The sequence below is a fragment of the Cryptomeria japonica genome, chromosome 7, assembly GCF_030272615.1.
Source record: "Cryptomeria japonica chromosome 7, Sugi_1.0, whole genome shotgun sequence".
Lineage (NCBI taxonomy): Eukaryota > Viridiplantae > Streptophyta > Pinopsida > Cupressales > Cupressaceae > Cryptomeria > Cryptomeria japonica.
The window spans coordinates 452363998-452385142 of record NC_081411.1 but is presented as its reverse complement, the minus strand read 5'-3'; the positions used below and the strand labels follow the sequence as shown (position 1 = coordinate 452385142).

The window sequence follows — 21145 nt, the reverse complement described above, 5'->3', positions numbered from 1 at the left end:
AGTCCAAGAATGATCGAAGGTTTAAGCAATCCAAATATCTCCAGTTGACCACACAAGGCGTCCTTACAATCAGTAAGAAGCTAGTGGTTTGGAACGTGAATCTCACCAAAGATCAAGCCCAACACTTAGTCCTTCAAACTAAAAATGCTACTCCGACTGAGGATGATTCAAGAAAGTAAACAACCATGAAAATAGCCACAAGAATTGCATTAAAACACCATAACTTCAATATTTTATTGATCTCAAAGCCAAAATAGACAACAATTGCTTGAAATTCTTTCTTCAATGCTCAATCTTGCTACAAAATAACTTTCTTCTCTCCAAAAGTTCTAATCTTCTAATTATCTGACTATCTAATTTGACTCTCTAATATCTAATGACAAAATGAAAATGAGTGAGGGTATAAATAGCATCCTCAATTACAATGAACGGCCCAGCTCAAAAGAAGATCAACGGTTGAGATTCTGACTCCTAAACCCTAATTAGGGTTTGTTACAAAAAGTTCCCCTTTTATTGAACAATATTAAATGCATAGCCAAATATTTAATTGGCACAAAAATCTAGGAAACATAGACTAATGATAATTAAGGTGCCACATCATCTACAACAACCTCTCTTCTAGAACCTTATTCCCTTTCCAATGTTCTTTCTTAGCATATGCAATGAATCTGGACACAATTCCTTCAATCTCAGCAATAGGAATCTCGGGAAGATTCCTCGTTCGTTCCTCTAAGTGGATAATCTGATCAAAGGCCTTGAGAAGAGCCGCATCCCATCCATGTTCGAGTTCTTTGATCTTCTCAATCAGGGGCATAGTAGCGAACATTAGATCCCGTTGCTCATCCGTGATGACATTCTCATCTTTGCAAAAGATGACCTTGACTCTTTCTTCCAATTCTTGAAGGTCCACATTTGTCTCAACTTCGATCCTCCTGCCAAGAATGGTACATAACACCTCAAACACCTTGTCCTGAATTGGATGGATGACGCCTTCAACTTGATTGCATTTGGTGCTGATGTCCTCGAAAAGAACCTCTTTCATCTGAAGTAGAGTTGACCACTGGAGTAAATTATGAGCTCCTTCATCCATTATCTTTTCTTGTGCTAGGATCTTCCTTGGTGTTTGCCTAATTACTTGTAGAACAGGAATGATAACATCTCTAGTGTGAGCGAAAGCGGCTACCGTTATCATTAGGTTGTGGACGATCTCAAGGACTTGGATAGCTCGGTGAATTGTCTGCATCATTCTTGTTACAAATTCAACGACAACTGTGTGGGATTTGTCAATCCAAGAGCTCATAAGTTGAACCAAGCTCTTGACCCTCTCTGCCTCGCCAACTGATTCAAGGGGAAGTGCTTGCACAGGAGACACTGCTGGATCCTGACGTCCCAAGGGCTGATTGAGATGGCTAAAGTAGCCTCTCCAAGCACCTCTCTCTCTCTCAAGCTTTCTATTCTTTTCCATTTCTTCCTTAAGCTTGTCTTTAAGTACTTCAAACGAATCGGTTGCCTCATCCAGTGCCTGCTCAGCAGTGAGTGGACCAAGTTCAAATGTTTCTACATCATACTCTTCTGCAAGGATTTCACCTTCATACTTGTCCACTGTTGGTGTAGCTATCTGCAACTTCCTGGATCCTGTCTCATCTCTGATCATCTTGGACATCTTGGTGGCCTTCTTCTTCTCCGTTACTTCCTGAGAATTTCCTACAAGGCTCTCTAAGTCAATCACATTATCTTCATTCTCAATCACAATCACCCTTGTCAGTCTCTCCTTCAACCAATCTGGAATGGCGGATCTCGTCTCTCTAACTTGTATTTCTTTAGGCAATGGTTCTTCTTCTCGGAGAGGAGATGTCACTTCATCATCTTTCTTGTCTTCATGTAGCTCATTGACTTGGGGAGATCGATTTGATGAATGCTGAGGTACCTTCCCTTTTTCAGGTCTATCATTCTGTACTATTGACTCCATAGACTCATCCACCTCAGGCATCATCATCTCTTGTCCTTCAATTTGACTTGTCCTTTTCTCATGTCGAGATGATGTACCTGATGAGCGATCTCGATTAGCCTCTTGCTTCTTCTTGGAGGGTTCCCTTTTCTCAGGTCTTTCTTTCCTCTTCGCGCCTCTAGGATGAGAATTGTCTTCACTTGTGCTTGCTCCTCTTTCTTCTGGTTTTTCCTCCAAAGTATAAGTCATTAGTACGTTCTGTTCTCTTAACTTTTGATGTTGCACATCCACCCATCTGCGAGTACATGACAAAACTGGAGCCATCAAAGCTCTCAAGTCTGTAATCTCAGGCTCGTTCCAATCTATCTTCACTGCTTTGTCTTCTCTATCATAGGATGACTGGAGATGTTTGCCACTGTCTTGAGCTTGATCGGCCACTCTGTAAACTTTGCATTTCCTGATGAAATCTAAAGGTAATCTGGAATGCATCTTTCTTTTGACTTCTAAATCACTTGAGAGATTCATCCACAAGTCTTCTACCTGAAATTCGTGCTTGTACTTCCTACCATATGTCTCTTCTATATACCCATAAGGATCAAAATTCTCTCTCAAGGCAAAGAATGTGAATGAATATGAGGCCAACTCCCTCTCTGCATCATCCAAGGCTAGAGCATTAGGACATACCTCAACTGAATTCCCCAATATGATGGGCACGGGAGCTCCATTTCTATGCCTGTGTCTGAATGCCTTCGCATAGTCTGCCAACTGCCTAGTGACCTCGAGTAGCACTATCTTGTTTGTCGGATACCTCGGCAACATGTAGGGGGGTGAAGGACATCCATGGACTCTGATATATGTAAACTTTTGAAACTGGATGAACCAAGCACCATACCTCTTTATAAGTTCTTGTGCATCTTGAGATAGTCTGTTGTGAATCCCGCCTTGCAATATCCTAGTGATGTTCATCGTGAAGGTATCATTGACTAACTTGTAGTCACTTCCTGGTGGATGATGCAAATGAACATAAGAATCACAAACTCTGACTTCCACGGGTCCTCTTCCGATCACTCCTCTGTGAGGTAGTCCTGCATATTCGAAACTCCTGATCAAGGCATATATGATGTATGAGCTCATGTGAAATGACTTGGTAGGCTTTAGTCTTCTTAACTGCACGTCCAAGCAATGGCTAATAATTCTAGCCCAATGAATCGTTCCTTTTCCTTGAACTATCACTTGGATGAAGTAGAACATCCACTTCTCAAAATAGAAGGCTTGAGGTGCCCCTGTAACTCGATTGAGCAAAGTTATCAAATCTCTGTACTCCTCCTGGAAGTCGATCCTATGTGGTGTGTTGGGAATCTTGTTCAGGCGAGGATGACTTTTGAGTAACCAACTCTTATTGATGACGCTCAAGCAAGAGTCGGGATCATCTTCATACATCGACCTGGCTCCTTCTAGGCTCTTGTAAATCATATCTTTATGCTCTGGAAGATGGAGAGCTTCACTTATAGCCTCCTTTGAAAGGTAAGCCAAAGTGTTCCCTTCCTTGGACATGATTGATCTTGATTGTGGGTCATAATGGCGAGCACACTTGATCATCAACTCATGGCACTGTACTGCTGGAGGAAAACCGGCCGCTTTGATGATACCACTTTCAATTATTCTCTTTGCGACCGGTGATGGCTTTCCAATGTAAGGGACCTCTCGAAACTTCTTCACACTGAAGTTTCCCAAGTTGGTATCCCCAATGTTGCTCCACTTTGACACGATCTTGGTCTCCAATTCTTCATTCCTCTGATCTTCCTTCATGAGAGCTGGACGACTAGTGGATGCTCCTGCCCTTGGGTTCGCCATCTTGACACCTACACAACATTTCATAATGAGTAATATATTTTGCAACGTAGAAATATAGAGTAGAAAGGAAGACAAAAGATTTTAATTAGGAAACTTCATGATAAATCTTTGAGTTATCATTTCCTAATTAACTACGCAATTTTCAAAAACTTGAAGTTCAAAATTCAAAATTTCAACATTGGGACTAGGATGATCTCGCCATACCTCCACTTGAGAATTAATTCTAAAAAAAAAATGATGCAAAAATAGGGTGAATTCGCTAGGCAAAATGTAGATCAAAGTCTTTCCTTTAGCAAAATGCGCCTCTTTTAATCTTCTCAAGCATCAATTCCACCACCTTTAGTCTTCAAAACTTAAGATAATTCGCTCCAACCAAACCAGATTTCGCACCTCCCTCCTTGCTCCTCAAATCGCACTTGAAATAATGAATGAATGATGATTAAAATTGCTCAAAATACCCCCATTATATAGGGCGCTCACCATTTCATCTCCCCATAGGACGACTTGGCAAAAATAGGCCAAAAAATAAATAAATTTGCAAAAACAAGAGGCCGACCTAATAAAATGGATAAAAATAATACCTCAAGCGCTCCCTTTTCAATTTTAATTTAATAAAAATTAATTTTAAATGCCTTTCTAATAAAAAAAATCGATTTTTTGAGGCTAAAAATTAATTTATTAAATGCCATGCGCCTTTATTAAATGCCAATTTAATTTTTTTTCAAATATTTCGAAGTTGATGATTTTGGCATTTCATGCGATTTGGAGGATATCAACGTTGGGATATGACAAAAATAAAGAATGCTAATGATTTCGCTCTGGTCCCTTGGAGTGGGACGGGAGCACTTTTTCATTTTTAGGCTAGGATTCTCAATTTTTTGAAGTCAAACCTTTGTTCACCATGCTTTAGAGGATCTTTACCATCTTACCCAACTTTGCCTTAGCATAATCTCGGAGGGAATTTGTTGTTTTCATAAAAAAGTGCTCTGGTCCTTCAGTGAGGGACGGGAGCACTTTTGAGTCCATTGCATGAATTCTTGATCACATTAATCTTCAATTTACCCTCAAGGCGTAGGATATCACATTTCACTCCATCTTGAGCCTTGGTAATAAAAATATCCTTTCAAAATGGAAGGTAAATGGTCATATTTGGAAATTGCGCCCTGGTCCCTTGGTGAGGGACGGGAGCACTTTTGCCAGTTGTCGTCAAAATTTGCAACTCTCGCATCTCAATTCCACTTCAAGGCATTTTAAACACTTTTTCAAACTTGCGCCTTGGCCTCAATTTGTCCAAAATTGGCGAGAAAGGCGAGATAACATGTTAAGCGCTTTGGTCCCTTGGTGAGGGACAGGAGCACTTTTTCAATTTCAAGCTTATCCGTCCTTTGCTAGCTTCCCAAATTATCTTCAATGGGCTAAACATGTCCTCTTCCATTCATTTCAATCACAATCTTGCCTTGGCCTTGCAGGAAATTTACACTTTTTGGAAAATCGCTCTGGTCCCTTGGAGAGGGACGGGAGCACTTTTTGCATCTTGGCATACTTCTTTGTTCTTTAAACCTCGCAATTGCATCCAAGGCATAAAACATCATTCGTCCTTCCCATCCAAGTCAAGTTTTGCCATAAAATATCAAACAAAGAGGAGAAACTTGAAAAAGTGGCATGGTCCTTCAGTGAAGGACAGGAGCACTTTTTGTCATTTGGGTTGATTTACTCCTTTGTGAACCGCTTAAATTATATTCAATGGACAAAACATGCTTCCCTTGACCTTTTCAAATCGTAAAATCACTTTAATCTTGCAAAGACAGTGCGAATTTGAAATTTAGTGCTCCGGTCCTTCAGTGAGGGACGGGAGCACTTTTTGCTTTCCAAGCCAAATTGTCTCACTTTTCATCTCGAAATTCCTTTGCTAGGGAAGATTTCATCTTACTTGACGCTATGAATAAAAGTTAATGTCCAAAAGGGTCTAAAATTGTGCATATAAAGAAAAGTGCTCTGGTCCTTCAGTAAGGGACGGGAGCACTTTTGACCTTCTAGGCAAAAACTTCATCATTTCATTGTTTTCAATCAAGTCTGGATGCTTTATCATGTTCATTTCGTCCTTCACCATGCCTTTGATGTCTCAATTTAACCAAACAAGGTCAGGAATGGCTCAAATAAGTCTTTTCGCTCTGGTCCCTCAGTGAGGGACGGGAGCACTTCACCTTAGTCCCTTGGAGAGGAACAGGAGCACTTTTTCCTTTAACCTTCAAAATTCACCATTTTTGTGTCTTCAAAATCTTCAAAAGTATCAAGTCATGTCCAATTATCATTCCGGAAGACCCTGCACAAAACAAAATAGAAAAGTCAATGACAAATATGCATAAAATAACATTTGTGCTTTGGTCCCTTGGAGAGGGACGGGAGCACTTTTGTCCTTTCTGGCTAAAATATTCAAAATTTAGGTCTCCAATCATTTCACAAGGCAGAGTTAGGTCATCTTCAAGGCAAGGAATCAGTTAGCAAGCCCTCGCAAAACAAGAAATTGTGCTTAGAATGAAATTCACCCTGGGCCTCCAGTGAAGGACAGGAGCACTTTCTCTGTTTCAGGCATCATCTTGCCTCCAAAATTTGATCAAAATTTACCTAGGCAAGAATATACAATTTCATCTTCAAAATGCTAACACTTAGACAAAATTTGAATTTTCCCTCAAAAAACCCTGACTAGACCTAACCTGAGACATATCTGACTTCTTACCTTACTTCAATAATCAACCCTCAGAAGGACGCTTAATAACTTTCAAAATTTGTCTGGACTCAGCTTGAAAAATATCCAAAAGAAACCCCCTAAGGCTTAGCCCTAGCCCAGACAACTCACTCACTCACTCAAAACCCTAAAAGCAAAGAGAAGAACAGGCAAAACAAAAGCCAAAAAAAAAGAGGGGGTCCCCATTTTAATGGGGCGATGTGTGAAATGGTCACAACACACCCCCAGCAGGGTCAAGGGGTAGCGCCCCTTGCAGAAGTTTGGAGGCAGTGCACCTGGTGCGTTTCAATGTACTTGAGTATTCAAGAGAAGTTGTTGTTGATCTTTGTTCATTTTAGTTATGTTGAATGCAGCCCAGGTATCGGTCTGTCCTATGTATATCAATTCGATCTGATATGTATCGTATATTTGATTTGCAGATTATATGCACGCACAGTATGCTGTATCGTATATTTGATTTGCAGATTATATGCACGCACAGTATGCTGTCTTCTTTTCTAGTTCAGTTAGATTCGATCTGACAGAAAATTGTTTTGCACGATCTATTGTGCGTATCTGTTTTGTTTGCAATCTATGTTCTTTTTATATTCATGAATGAGAGTCGTATCTCCTCAAGGAGATACGACTTCTCATGAAGTATCGTACCCTTCCAATAAGGGTGACGAGCCATAACAAATATCACTTGTTTATTAACAAGGCGATTAGCAATAACATGCGATCTCCAACGATATTGCTTTGCTTAACAATATCGATTAGATTAAAAAGACTTGCTTATCAATACCGATTCTAATATTGATTAGTAATATTAACTTTAATTTGCTTAATAGATATGTATATCAGAGATCGGCTAAGGTAAGAAGTATGGTTAAATCTGAATGATCGAATTACCAAATATGGAAGGCCGACCATTCACATATTTGGTCTCAGTCGGTCAGAAGGTTTACTACTGACGCTACATCATTAACACTCCCTCTTAGCTAGGGAGGAATCCTTCTTAACCTTTACAAGTTACATCACCTCATTGTGATGATTTGACCACAATGGCTACATCCGTATGTGGAAAGGAAAGATATCACCTCACGGTGATATCAACAATCATGGCTCCTCCATGGATATCACCTCACGTGATATCCACCATTATGGTTTATCCATAGATATCACCTCACGTGATATCAACCATTATTGTGAGATTGTCACCTCACAATGATGGTAAGATGCACTAGTGTTCATCATTGTGAGATCGTCACCTCACAATGATATTCACCATGGCTCATCCAGAGGGTAAACACACAAGTACAAGAAAATCACCACGGACTCTCCCACGTGATGTTGTCATGGCGTCACACACATGACTTCCACCATGAACCATTTTTCCTCTTATCTGACAAGCTAAAGTTTCAGGATCCACGGTAGCAAAACTATTTTGGGATCCAAAATCCGGCATCGTGGCATCATCATCTGAGTCACTTGCACCAGCCAGCTGTGCATAACTCTGAACACCAGTCCTATTAACTTTCTGCATTTGTGTAAACACATCAATTTGTGCTTGCATATCAATATCAGCCTGAGACTCAACTGGACCATGTAACTTTCTTTGAAGAAAACAAAACAGTATTGTAAATGCCTTGAGTGATTGTCTCATCATCCCCTAATGCCTGCTCCACGAAATCTTGAGATTGTGTTCCACATGCTTGACAGTAATAGAACCCATCTCCTCTAGTAGACATTCCAATGCATCCACATATATTACAAACGGTGTTCTTTATTAGCAATATAATTTTCGACTACTGCGCATCTGGAATTTCTGGGTAATGCTTTCTCTGGGAAAATACCCTCTTACGTCTTGTGCCGGCGCTTGAGTTTCATTGATCTTTGTCCAGAGCATCTTTTTCTTGGCCCTTCTCAATCGCACACTCTTCTCTGCGCCGTCTCATCGTGGCACCTCCACATTGCGTTACATTTTAGCTTCTTCCTTAAACAGTATTGGTCACCGACCGCCTCATTCGCAGCATAAGACAGAATCTTTCCGGCGCAACTACCCGAGCAAGAATGGAGTGGTTTGGGTATGATATTGGATCGATAATCTGATAGATATAACAGAATGGAAGTAACAATCATCAATTTCTTCTCACTCCTGCTTTTCTTCTTTATCATGTGGTGTGTATATATAAGGCTTGTAAGTGAACAAACTTCTACAACATACCCTGCAAACGTGTCACACACAAGGCTCCATAACGTCTCTGCAGCATCTTCCGTCTCTACAGATATTGGAAGAACATATCCGTTGCCTTCATACGCTCTAAAATGCCAAATACCATCACCAATGAATTCCACGATGTCCTTTTCTTCTGTTAAAATTTTAATCATTCCGGACAGCACGTCATGACCTCAGATCTCGACCAACAGTTTATCAACCAGTAAACTACTTCACAATTCCACGTTGCAGATCATTTTGCTGAATGAAACCAAACCTGGCTCTGATACCATGTTGAATGCAGCCTAGGTATCGGTCTGTCCTATGTATATCAATTCGATCTGATATGTATCCTATATTTGATCTGCAGATTATATGCACCCACAGTATGCTGTCTTCATTTCTAGTTCAGTTAGATTCGATCTGACACAAAATTGTTTTGCACGATCTATTGTGCGTATCTGTTTTGTTTGCAATCTATGTTCTTTATATTCATGGATGAGAGGAGATACGACTTCTCATGAAGTATCGTACCCTTCCAATAAGGGTGACGAGCCATAACAAATATCACTTGTTTATTAACAAGGCGATTAGCAATAACATGCAATCTCCAACGATATTGCTTTGCTTAACAATATCGATTAGATTAACAATGAATTGCTTATCAATACCGATTCTAATATCGATTAGTAATATTAGCATTAATTTGCTTAATAGATATGCATATCGGAGATCGGATAAGGTAAGAAGTATGGTTAAATCTGAATGATCGAATTACCAAATATGTAAGGCTGATAAGCCATTCACATATTTGGATCAGCCTTACATATTTGGTCTCAGTCGGTCAGAAGGATAAGTACTGACGCTACATCATTAACAAGTTATTTCTAAGTTTATAGTTTATAGTAATAGAATTTGTGATTGATTGGACCTCTATACATAAGGTGTAAAGTCATTATTGAGAATTCGGATTGTACTGTTTAGTAAATATTTGTGACACACCCATTAATGGGAATTTGGATTATACATTTAAATAAATATTTGTGATTTTGAACTCTTAATTGAAAATATTGTTTGGAATCTTTGGATTATGTTACACACGTTTGAGATGTATGGTAGCAAAATTAACACTACTTTGATATTTGATAATAGTTCTCTTATATTTGTTTTTTTTTGGGTCTTCTTAATTTTTTGATATTGTTGGAAGTAGTATGTTTGTTTTGTAAATTTGAGATTGTCTGATCATTAACTTGACAATGGCAGGATTATAATGAAGACCTTCAAAACCACCAAGCCCAAATGAAGACCTTCAAAACCACATGGACCTTCATGGCGCACGCCATTTTCATATTTTTTTTATAAATCCTAGATGGACATGTCATAAGCCAAACAAGCATTATAAGGTTGCAGGTTTTTTATTTTTCAAGTTCCTGAAACGGCAATTCCATCTTCCTAGACTTGGTGAGTCTGGCGAGTCCACCTGACTCGGTCAGTCTAGTGAGTACTTGGCAGCTGAGTCTTCGGCGAGGGTGCCTCGCCTTGGACTTATTGAGTCTTGGTGAGTCTGGGTGCGTCTCATTTCTTTGGTGCAGAATTGATTGATTTTCCAGTTCAATTAACTTCAGGACGAAAACCCTCTAGTTTTGGAATTGGAAGATGGAAATCCACAATTCCTTAGAGTGATTCACAGAGAAATCACAATTGTGAAGAATTGATTGATTTTCTAGTTGACATCAATAAAGATTGTGAGTTAATAACATTTTTTGTTCATCAGCAAATCTGATCGTTATATTTGAAGAGGATTAATAAATTCCAAGAATAATTTCACAGATTCAATATAGTGGGTGCAGCATACATGGAGACCCTTTTGTGTAACGTTTGTATTTGAGGCTCCAAGTCAAAATTTTCTGCATGAAGTAAATTATCTATATTATATCATAATTTCTACTGGTCACAATTACTGAAGATTTCTACCATTTTTAATTGCTGTTCCTTATATAACAGTTGATTCATAGTTTGAAGGTGTAAAAAAGGAAGGAACTACATAAAGATCACAGAGCAAGGGATTGTGAAATTAACTCTTGTTTCTGGCTGTGGATTTATATCATCTAGTGCTGTTCCTCAATCTGCCACTTCAGACTGTATAATTTATTATCCATAATTACTGAATACGCAATTTCAGTATTATAACTGAATAGCAATCAGTTATATTTAATTTTTATTAGTGAAGCTAACCCTGAGAAAGTATTGAAGTGGATTGAAATTGGGCAAATATCATAAAATATTCTTTTGGGGATATTACATTACAACTTAGAAATTACTATTGAAGGGGAGATGGACTGTTAATGTTGATTGTGCATGGATAGGATTGTTTGACAATATTCACAATACAGTACTATGTAATTCTGCAAGCTTATGTTGCAGTAATGTCCTTGGGAATTCAATAAAAGTTGTTGATGATCCCTCTTCAGTTTACTTATTTCTAAGTTTATTGTTTATAGTAATAGAAATTATGATTGATTGGACCTCTGTAAATAGGGTTTAAACTCATTACTGGGAATTTGGATTGTACGGTTTAGTAAATATTTGTGTCACACCCATTAGGGGAAGAGCACCAGTTACCGGTCATGTTCCAATAACCGTTCACTCCTTGCACACCCAACCCCCCAATTACTAACTTTAAAAAAACCAAAAAACAAATAAAAGCTCATTAATAGATTACACATGTACTAATAGTCGCTCATTTTTTAGCTTTTTTGGACCATAATTGGTCCATTTGTGCACTTTTATTGGTACCCATAGCACACAACTACTGGGACATTTGTGCATAAGCATTGGCAATTTTAAGTGCACGGTTATTGGGGCATCTTTAAACAGGTATTGGGCGACACTTTGAAAAGTGTACTTTTTGACCCTTGTGCACATAACGGATCCCACAGCGCACATCGTTACTACCCAGAAGCCAAAACAATAGCTTTAAGCAGTTAAGTTGCATGTGACAACCAAAAAAAATCGTCAAAATCCGATGTACCGTTTAGAATCTGTGGGTGCATGAAGTTAACTATAACGGCTACTGGTATGCTTCCCCTACTGGAATTTAGATAATGCTTTTTAGTAAATATTTGTGATTCTGAACTATCAATTGAAAAATATTGTTTGGATTATATTAGAGATGTATGAGAATGTATGGTAGCAGAATCAAAACTAATTTGATAGTAGATAATACTTATCTTATATTTGTTTCTTGTGGGTCTTCTGTGGGAAGTAGTATGTTTGTTTTGTAAATTTGAGATTGTCTGATCATGAACTTTTCAATGGCAGGATTATAATGTTCTTGACTATGATGAGAGAATTCTGGATGGGTTTTATGATGTGTATGCAAGTTCATCTGATTCTCGTTTCAAAGAAAAGTTGCCTTCTCTTGCCGAACTTGAACAAACACCCATGCCACACAATCTGGATTATGAAGTTGTGTTAGTCAACAGAGCAATTGATCCTGCACTGAATGAGATTGAACAAATTGCACTTTGTTCACTGGACACTGGACCTGCTGAGCCTGGCCTAGTGAATAGAAGCCTAGCAAAAAGAATTGCCGAAATTGTGGCAGATCACATGGGTGGCCCAGTAAGCAATGCTAATGACATGCTAGCAAGATGGACCATAACAAGTTATGAATTGCGAGCATCTTCAAATAACATCATACTACTTCTTGGCTGCATGAAGATAGGGCTTTCACGTCATCGGGCTCTGCTGTTTAAGGTTACATCATTTGCTAACACTTGTGTATATTTAATTGTATATTATCATTTTATGTCTATATCATTGCATGCCACTCTTCAACGTAAATCATTAATTTTTCTGGACGACTCTTGATCTTAGTTTCTTTTAAAGTTTTGTGAAGTTACTGCTTGCTTTATCCATTGTTGGTTACAACATTGGCTAACACTTGTGCATGTTTAATTGTATATTATCATTTTATGTCTATATTATTGCATGCCACTCTTCAATGTAAATCATTCATTTTTCTGGATGATCATTGATCTTAGTTTCTTTTAAAGTTTTGTGAAGTTACTGCTTTCTTTTTCCATTGTTGGTTGTGGGGAGCGTCCTGGAAGGTATTGGTTGAATATATCACCAAAGGCTTTTTCAGAGCTGTTTAAACTTTAAAATGGTAACCTCAAAGCTTTGAAATATATAGTACTGCACAGGTTGGTATCCTACAGAAGCTTTGTAAACATTTGCCTATGATATTTACAAGGGATGAATGAACTAAAACTACTGTTTTTGGTCAACATGCATATGATTGAGCAATCAAAGTTTTGTCTTACTTTTTCCTCAACTATACTAGACACTGCATTACCTTGTCTTAAGTTATACTGAAGTGTGTGAACTTAGTCAGCTCACACGATGAGCTTGGGTCTCCACAAGAAATTTTAAGTGACAACTTTGAATTCCGTCTCCCCTTGTCTAACAATAAGTGAATGCTTCTTAGCAAAAGGATCATTGTTTAAACTTTAAGCTTCAAACTAAATCAAAGTTGTCAACTCTCCTATGTGATTAAATATTGTTTTTAAAAAAATTTGATAAGATCATATTCAGTGATTTGTTTCTGGATTCGATTGTGTATGCCAATTTTTTCATCAACGTTTCGGTTCTCACACTATGATTCATCATCAGGATGAACAAGAATACCAAGGAGATGAATCACAGAGTGTGATTCGAAATGTTGATGAAAAAATTGGCATACACAATCGAATCCAGAAACAAATCACTGAATATTAGAATGGATTGTGCAAATCTGATAACACTAATTGATAAGATCATGTTTTATTGAGAAAAAATTCGAAAGACTACTTTCTTTGTTTGAGCTGATTATAATGTCAGTCTTAAGTTTTATGGTCTTGAATTATGGATTTGGGCCCAATTTATAGTACACAAATTACTTATGACATGTAGTGTAATGTCCCCACTTTGGAATAGAATTTAATAATAAATAATAATAATATTAAATAGAAAAGAATAAAAATAAAATGTAAATTAAAATATAAAATAAGATAATTAAATATAATTGAAATTTAATTAAGTTAATGAATGGTCAAAAGACATGGAAGGAAAAGTTGTCTCCCTCAAACATGGGATATAAAAGGGAGAAGAGAACCTCATTTTGAGATGGGGGATAATTTGGGAATCAGAAGTGCAAATCTGATTTAAATAAGAAGTGCAGATCTGATTGTGAAAGGTTGTGTCCCTTTCAAAGGGCAGAAGTAATGAAGAGTTGAACTCTTTCAAAGGGTGCTAATGGTGAAAGGGTGCGTCTCTTGCCAAAGGGCATATATAATGAAGAGGTGTGATCTCTCCCTCACATTGAGAGATATAAAGGAAAGGAGTTAAAAGCATCCATCGATCAGATTAGATCAAAACTATTATTAAGTTACAGGAATTGGCAGCCTCCTAGTAGGGGACATTACATGTAGACATTTAAGAAGAAACAAGACAAAGTTCATTTCCTATTTGAGTTGAGGATGTTCAATAACTATATTTTCGTGTGGTAAAATGCAGGTGTCCCAGACATGTGTCCACAAAGGATATGTCCACAAAGGATATGATTTTACAAAACTAAATCACTGTTTTCTGAATAGTCTTAAAATAAGGGCAATTCATCAAAGTCCTGTCATATATCACAAAATAGAAGATGATTCTAAGTGTAAAGTTTTTATTTCACTGTTTTCTGGAGTCTTTAAAGCATAGGGTAATGCCATCAAACCTGTCATATATGCACAAATGTTTCGTAAGAGTAAACTTGTGAATCAGGTATTCTTGTAAAATGATAGCAAATTTGAAGATATTCAATGCAAAGATTTACAAGATTTGCATGATTTTATGCTAATGAACTGTGAAATAGCTTAAGTTAATTTATTTGTATATGCAATATATTTCTCTTGTAGACTGAAAAGATATAACAACTCACAAGTGTAAAATAAAAATTGCCAATTCCATAAATTTATCTGGTATACATTTTTGCCTATAAAATCTTGTGTAGGTCAAATGTTCCCCGTGGCATATGAATTAATTTCCAGTTCACAATTTTTTTGCTCCAATACACAGAAATTTTGTTTTCATTGGTTGGCACAGGAAGTTGCAGCAATTGACTTACCTGCAGAAACTTTTTTCTGGTTTCCAGTTGCCTTTCTTAAGAGTGCTTGTTGCAGGCTGGTGGCATCATGTACATACAGATACTAATTTACCTATTTGAAATGCTTTACTGGTTATGGTTATGTTAGTTTCATTTCTGTTTTCATACTGAGAATTGTTCGATGCCCAGCATATTTAGCATCTTTTGTTTCTGCCCTGGAGATATGCTCCAATTGTCAGAACTCCATGAATTTCTGAAGAGAAATTTATCTATTTTCTGCCTGTGTGAAAATTCAATTATCTTGCTTACCAGTGCAAGAGCAAGATTACTACCATTATTGGCAATATCTATCTATTTGGACAAATTTGGATGGCTGCTGAGTTTTTTAATAGCCTGAGGCTCTGAAATAACAATGACAATTTTTTTGGAACATAAGAAGCTAGTAATATGAAGGGGTTAAGAAAAAAGAGTGTTTGATTGAGACTTGAGAGAGAAATGAGGAGAAGACTCCCTTAGTTTGAGGTCAAAGAAGAAGAAAATAAATTTGTTGTATGATGTGCAGCTTGTAAAGGTGCTCCAAATTTGTAGGGAACTATTAGAAATTATAATGCAATTTTTGTGTTAAAGTTTTGAGTTGCTAGTTGGACGTAATATATTGATTAACAAATGAAATGGTATTTGGAGTATTGCTTCATAAGGACAATTTATAATATAATAACACCAAATTGAGCAATCAATCTTCTTCTACAGACAAGTTTGATTTCTATATGGCAATAACCAACTTTTGAAATGTCCACACGTGCAACTCAAACTAATCTCTGAGGCTTAATGTTATGGACTTTTAGGAAATAATAGCAGATACAACAAGCCTAGGATGAAGCAATATCCTAGTTTGTTCTTGGGCCCTTGCCTTCATGACATCTTCCTCCTTTTTCTCAATGACAAATATCATTCCTTGTGCCAGGCAGCCAGTTGTAGGGTAGTGACAGCTGGTAAATGTGTTCATTCAGCAATCTACCTTTATGCATTGAGATGTGAGAAACCTTGAGCTTCATTGCCTTGATGATTTTTGCTTCTGCTTTTCAAAATGGTAGTCCTGTTTGGTTGGTCTGTCTTAGGAGTCGTCGTGATGGTCATGTAGAGTTGAGCACCATTGGGTGATTTAGATCCCTCTGGATTTTCAGTTATAGGAATCTCTCAAGCTATATATGGTAATAGGAAATATGAAGTTTTGTAGTTGATTATAACTACAGCTTTTGGACACCACAGTATGAAATGTATCATGGTTCTGATAGCTCTAATTTTTTATGCTTGAACACTAACTATCAAGAGTCATGACCTCCTTTTTAATTAACATGTTGGTTGGAAAAACTTTTTTCTTCAAAAGAAAGAAAACAGAGCACATTTGGGGATCAAGACAATCTTCTTTCCCTTGAAGAAATCTTTCGTTTGAGGTAAATCTGAAATTCTTGGTGGCACTGAGTAATATTTATTGTGCATGAACAAGGGGAAGGCAAAAAGAAAGAAAATACGTTAATGCACAAAAAATAGAAAATCAGGTCAGTGGAACAAAAAGACAGAGTCAAATCATAATGATAATAGTGTGAAAACAAGCCCTCCCTTAAAAGCGTTAAACAAAAGAGAGCTCTAAAATGGAGTATTGAAATGCAGGAATACAATGTATGGGTAAGCAACCAAAAAGATTAGATCCTTCCAACTAACAGAAAATGCAGCTTGCTCAAGACAGAGACTCAGAGAAAGCCTGATGAAGGTTTTCTTTCATTTTTTGTAGCAATGCATAAAAATTATCTTTCTGGTAGATTAATATCCTATACAGTTTTGTCATATTTGTCTGCTATTGTTTGAAGCTTTTTTTAATTCCTCTGTTTGTTTATCTTTCATAATTGTTTTCTTGTTTTGAACTATAGGTATTAGCAGACCTTGTTGGTATCCCTTGCAGACTAGTAAAGGGTAGCCACTACACTGGAATTGATGGAGGAGCAATCAACATAATAAAATTGGATGAAGGGTATTATTCCTTGTTTTTGTTCATCTGTTATGCTTTTCTTACAACATTACTATCAAGTTCTTTTTTTGCAACATTACTATCAAGGTTGAAGTTCTTGCTCTAGAATATTTTTCTTTCACTGTGCGGACTTTGCAGATGTGCAGAAATAGCTTCCCAATTGCAAGTGTGTTCTGGTTCTTCTAAATTCTTCCTATTCTATTAAATTTTGGCTTAAAGTATAGATTTTATTTCAGATGTTTACAAAAAAATATATAAAAAGGTTGTCTTTAGAATCTAATTAAAATTTTACTCCTTCATAGGGAGTTCATAGTAGATCTCATGGGGGCCCCAGGCTCTTTGATTCCTGTTGAGACTCCCAGTACAGCTCCTCCTCAGATGGCAAAGATGGATAGCTTCATCTTAGATCAACGAATTTCTGCACAAGTGGCCCAAGATCTATGGCCTCAAGATAAAAATAATTTATATGCTGTGGAAAATACGGCACCTCAGATGAATATTAATTCAGAACAGAAGTTCCAGGATATTTTGTTGGATGAAAATGCAGTAGGTGCTGCTCCACCTTTTTTAAGTGAGACTAACCCATATCAATATGCTGGAGAAAAGAAAGCCATGCAACGAAATAAGGTCTCTGAGATTAGGAACACTGAATTTTACAGACGCAGAGAGAATATCTTCTCTGGGCCTGGTCGATCACCGCTGCCTATCATGCAGAAGAATCCTTTCATGATGAATAACATTTTTGGGGAAAATCCACGCATTGATCTTTTGGATGGCTTGAGTGTGGGGAGGAAACCAGAGGTTAGGGGTTATAATTTATCAACTATGGCTGAGTCATCTTCTTCACAGTCTCCACATGTTGCTTATTCTGGTATTACAAATTTGACCAACAACCATAATTCAACCATCCAATCTCCTTCAGGTGCTTTGGTTCACAGTGGAATGAATAAGGACCTCCTTGATACACCAGTAGCTGTTACTGGAGCTACGGGTGGTGCTGTTGCTTCATTTGTTGTAGCACCAGCAAATAGATGCAGTGAATCACCAGTTGATGATGCCATAGCTATCGCTATGAATAATTTTTTACCTTCATTTCAACAAAATGAAAAACACATGGAACCAACTAATTGCTTTGCATGGGATATAGGGGATAAGAAGGATAACTATGCCAAGAGAAAAGTAAAGGAGACCAGCGAATATGAAAGGAAGATTTATGATAAACATGGACATCCACAACATGCTAATGACAGGTTGGCCTATAGAAGTGGAAATTCAGAGGACGAGCAAAATCCAAGCCATTCAAATTCAATTCATCGTCCAAGACTGGATGCTGTGTTGGATGATGTTGCAGAATGGGAGATACCATGGGAAGATCTTGTTATTGGTGAGCGAATTGGATTAGGTGAGCATGTTTTTAAAAAAAATTCTAACTCTTAATATTACTATATTATTCTATAAAAGCATTTGATATGTTGCATTGGAATGCCCATTCCATTTTTATTAATGATTAAAATGCTGTCAAGATGATTGTTTTCCTTATTTTTTTTCTATCTTTAAGTAGATTATTTTTTCTTTGTGTTTCAGATCTTTATTGTTTGCAGAAAATTTATTTGTGAGCTTCCAGTGGGAATGCACATTTATTTAACAATGGTTATGTACTAGCTAGTCAGACCATCGCTCCTGTGATAATGCTTCCAACTCATTATTTTCTGTGTTGTTTACCTTCAAGTTGTTGAGTTCATAGAAAGAACAACTATGTTTGATTTGAGTTGATAGAGGTATGATAATTTTGAATCTTTGAAAATGGAAGTGGTTTCTGCACATGCAACAAAGTTATGAATATTAAAATATTTTTTCCCATGCTTTGTCCAAATTGTTACTTCCATAGGAGGCAATTTTGAAAAAGTCATGGTTGAAGCGGAATGCTGCTTTCACAAGGAGTTGAATTCAAAATAATCCTGGTCAAGGTGAATGGTTGCGATTAAAAATGGGCTAATTTGTCAAAACAAAATCCACTTCTCTCTATTGCCTACACACTTGTCCTATGTTAACCAAATTGCCATTGAATTGTACACAAACATCTGAACCCTTGAAATTGATAAGCATCAATCCCCTTTTGAAGGTTAGTCTTAAAACAACTCTCTCTAACTTATTGTGGGAATGTGTTCGTAAACTATGATTTGTTTTTTATAACATGTGTAGTGGAAGGTGAATTTGGCATAAAATGAGAAATTGGAATTAGAGCATCATATTCTAGTTCTCAAATTACAGTTGAATGTAGAGTGAATATAACCCTCTTGCCTATACCCATGCGTCAGATTTGATAGACAAAAAAGAAATTTGTGGACAAAATTGGTAGACAAATATTATTGTTGAATTTTCTATCATACATATCAACAAATACAAACCCACAAAATAAAATATATATTGAAAAATCATTACCCATGAGAATATGTGGCATAAAGCATGTCTCTAATGAGAAGTTGTCTCTAGAGGTGGTCATATGATGCGAAGCATTGGACCCAAGAATCCGTGACTTTGAAGTAGAGGAAGAGATAGTCGTTATTAGTGCCTCCTGTTTTACTAGATTTGGAAAAAAAAGAGAAGGAAGAATCCTTAGAAAGAGAATTAGGAAGAAAAATGTATTTCTTTTTAATGATATTTCATATTAGTCAACTAAGTTATTTGTTTCTTCATACATTTACTCAATTCAACCTTTGAAGTAGAGGATGGAGGTAAATTTGTCTTTTGCATCTTATTTGAACTACCTAAGGCCTTTTGAACATTTGTAGATTGGTTTGTAACCAATGCATGTGATTCAGAAGACTTGGGGCTATATGCACCCATTTTAATTAATTTGTCCCATTATCTAGTGAGTCTTTTAACAAATTCATCAAAGGAAGGCATAGTATATGTAGTACTCAAAGCACCCTTAGTAGAATTAAGTAGAAACAAAGATTGAGTTTTGAAAGCACATATTATTTTTCTTGATCTTATAGTTTGCTGCTTGTAGCCGTAGTGATTTGAATTGTCAAATGAAGTCTTGCACGTGCTCAAAATTGCTTGGACTAAGACTAATAAGGTCATTTTCTGGTATTTCATTTGTTTTTCTGAACAAAGATTCTAGCATAACCACATCTCTTTACAGTTTACAAGTATCTAAAATATCAATGGGAAAGAGAAGATTAGGATATACAAGTGTACTTAATCCAATATGTTAAATTGCTTGATTTTGTTTGTATGCATGAATTTTTTTGTTTTTGTACCTTGTGTTATTCTAAACAACCTCTTGTTTTGCAATAGTATAGCCATTTTACTTTTCCCTTTAAAATAATTTGATTGAAGGTGTGAACATAAGGTTTTGTAGTCGATTCATCATAGAGAACAACTTAACATAAAGAAAGAAGCCTCCAAAACAAGCAATAACCCATGAGAACGTGCTCCCCCCCACCCCCCCCCCCCGCAAAAAAAAAAAAAAAAAAAAAGAAAAAAATGGAAAAAGAAAAAAAGAGAGAAAGAAAATGGCACTTTAGGGTATAGGCATAGAATGATATGATCTTGGATATTGAATTTTGTAAATCAAAACAAAAAGCTAAAGGTTATTAAATAAAAAATAAATCAAAACATACCATTGCATAGTCATTGAAAAAATAGGCAGTCAAGTTTTTTTTGATGATGATAAGAGTCTAGATGTTTGAGAACAAACCCTTCAAAGATTAGGTGTCAAATCGACTAGTGAGTCTTTGTAGGCAAGGAGTGCCTCAAGAAATTGATGATGCCATGTTGAGTAGGCATCATGTGATATGTTGGTTTTTATTGGATGGCAATGACATGACATTGACCATGTGAATGGTGTGGCATTGACTACATCGACGGTGGGGCCTTGATTAGGTAGATGGTGTTGTATTGAATGCACAAAGCATATTTCTCTAGATAGTGTAATATTCCATTTGTTTTGTAGCAATGATTGATAGTATTGGCAACCGATTGGAGTGGCAATGGAGCATAGGTTGTGTGTAGGCAATGCTAACTGTTTTAATTTTTTCAGTTTTTCAGTTTTTCCCTCAAATTGTATTGTCATTTGTACTACTAATCTAGATGGAAAAACAAATTTTGGAAAAATTGTCCAGTTTGGACAATTTGATAGGTGATCCTTAGTTTTTTGGCCACTTTAGATACAAAGGTGAGCTTAAATTTAGTCTAGCATGCTCCCAAAAGAAGCTACCTCCAAAAAAACATATAAA

The 21145-nt window shown here is 36.9% G+C and overlaps 1 protein-coding gene across 2 annotated transcripts in view; it reads left to right on the top strand.

The window, feature by feature from the left end:
- The window catches only part of LOC131030386 (serine/threonine-protein kinase EDR1), a 172013-nt gene that overhangs the window by 34148 nt on the left and 116720 nt on the right, over positions 1–21145 (top strand). For both annotated transcript variants that reach the window (XM_057961182.2, XM_057961183.2), the window contains exons 2-4: positions 12064–12501; positions 16804–16904; positions 17204–18303. In XM_057961182.2, the coding sequence (XP_057817165.1) occupies positions 12064–12501; positions 16804–16904; positions 17204–18303 (1639 nt within the window). The remainder of the gene's footprint in view (positions 1–12063; positions 12502–16803; positions 16905–17203; positions 18304–21145) is intronic.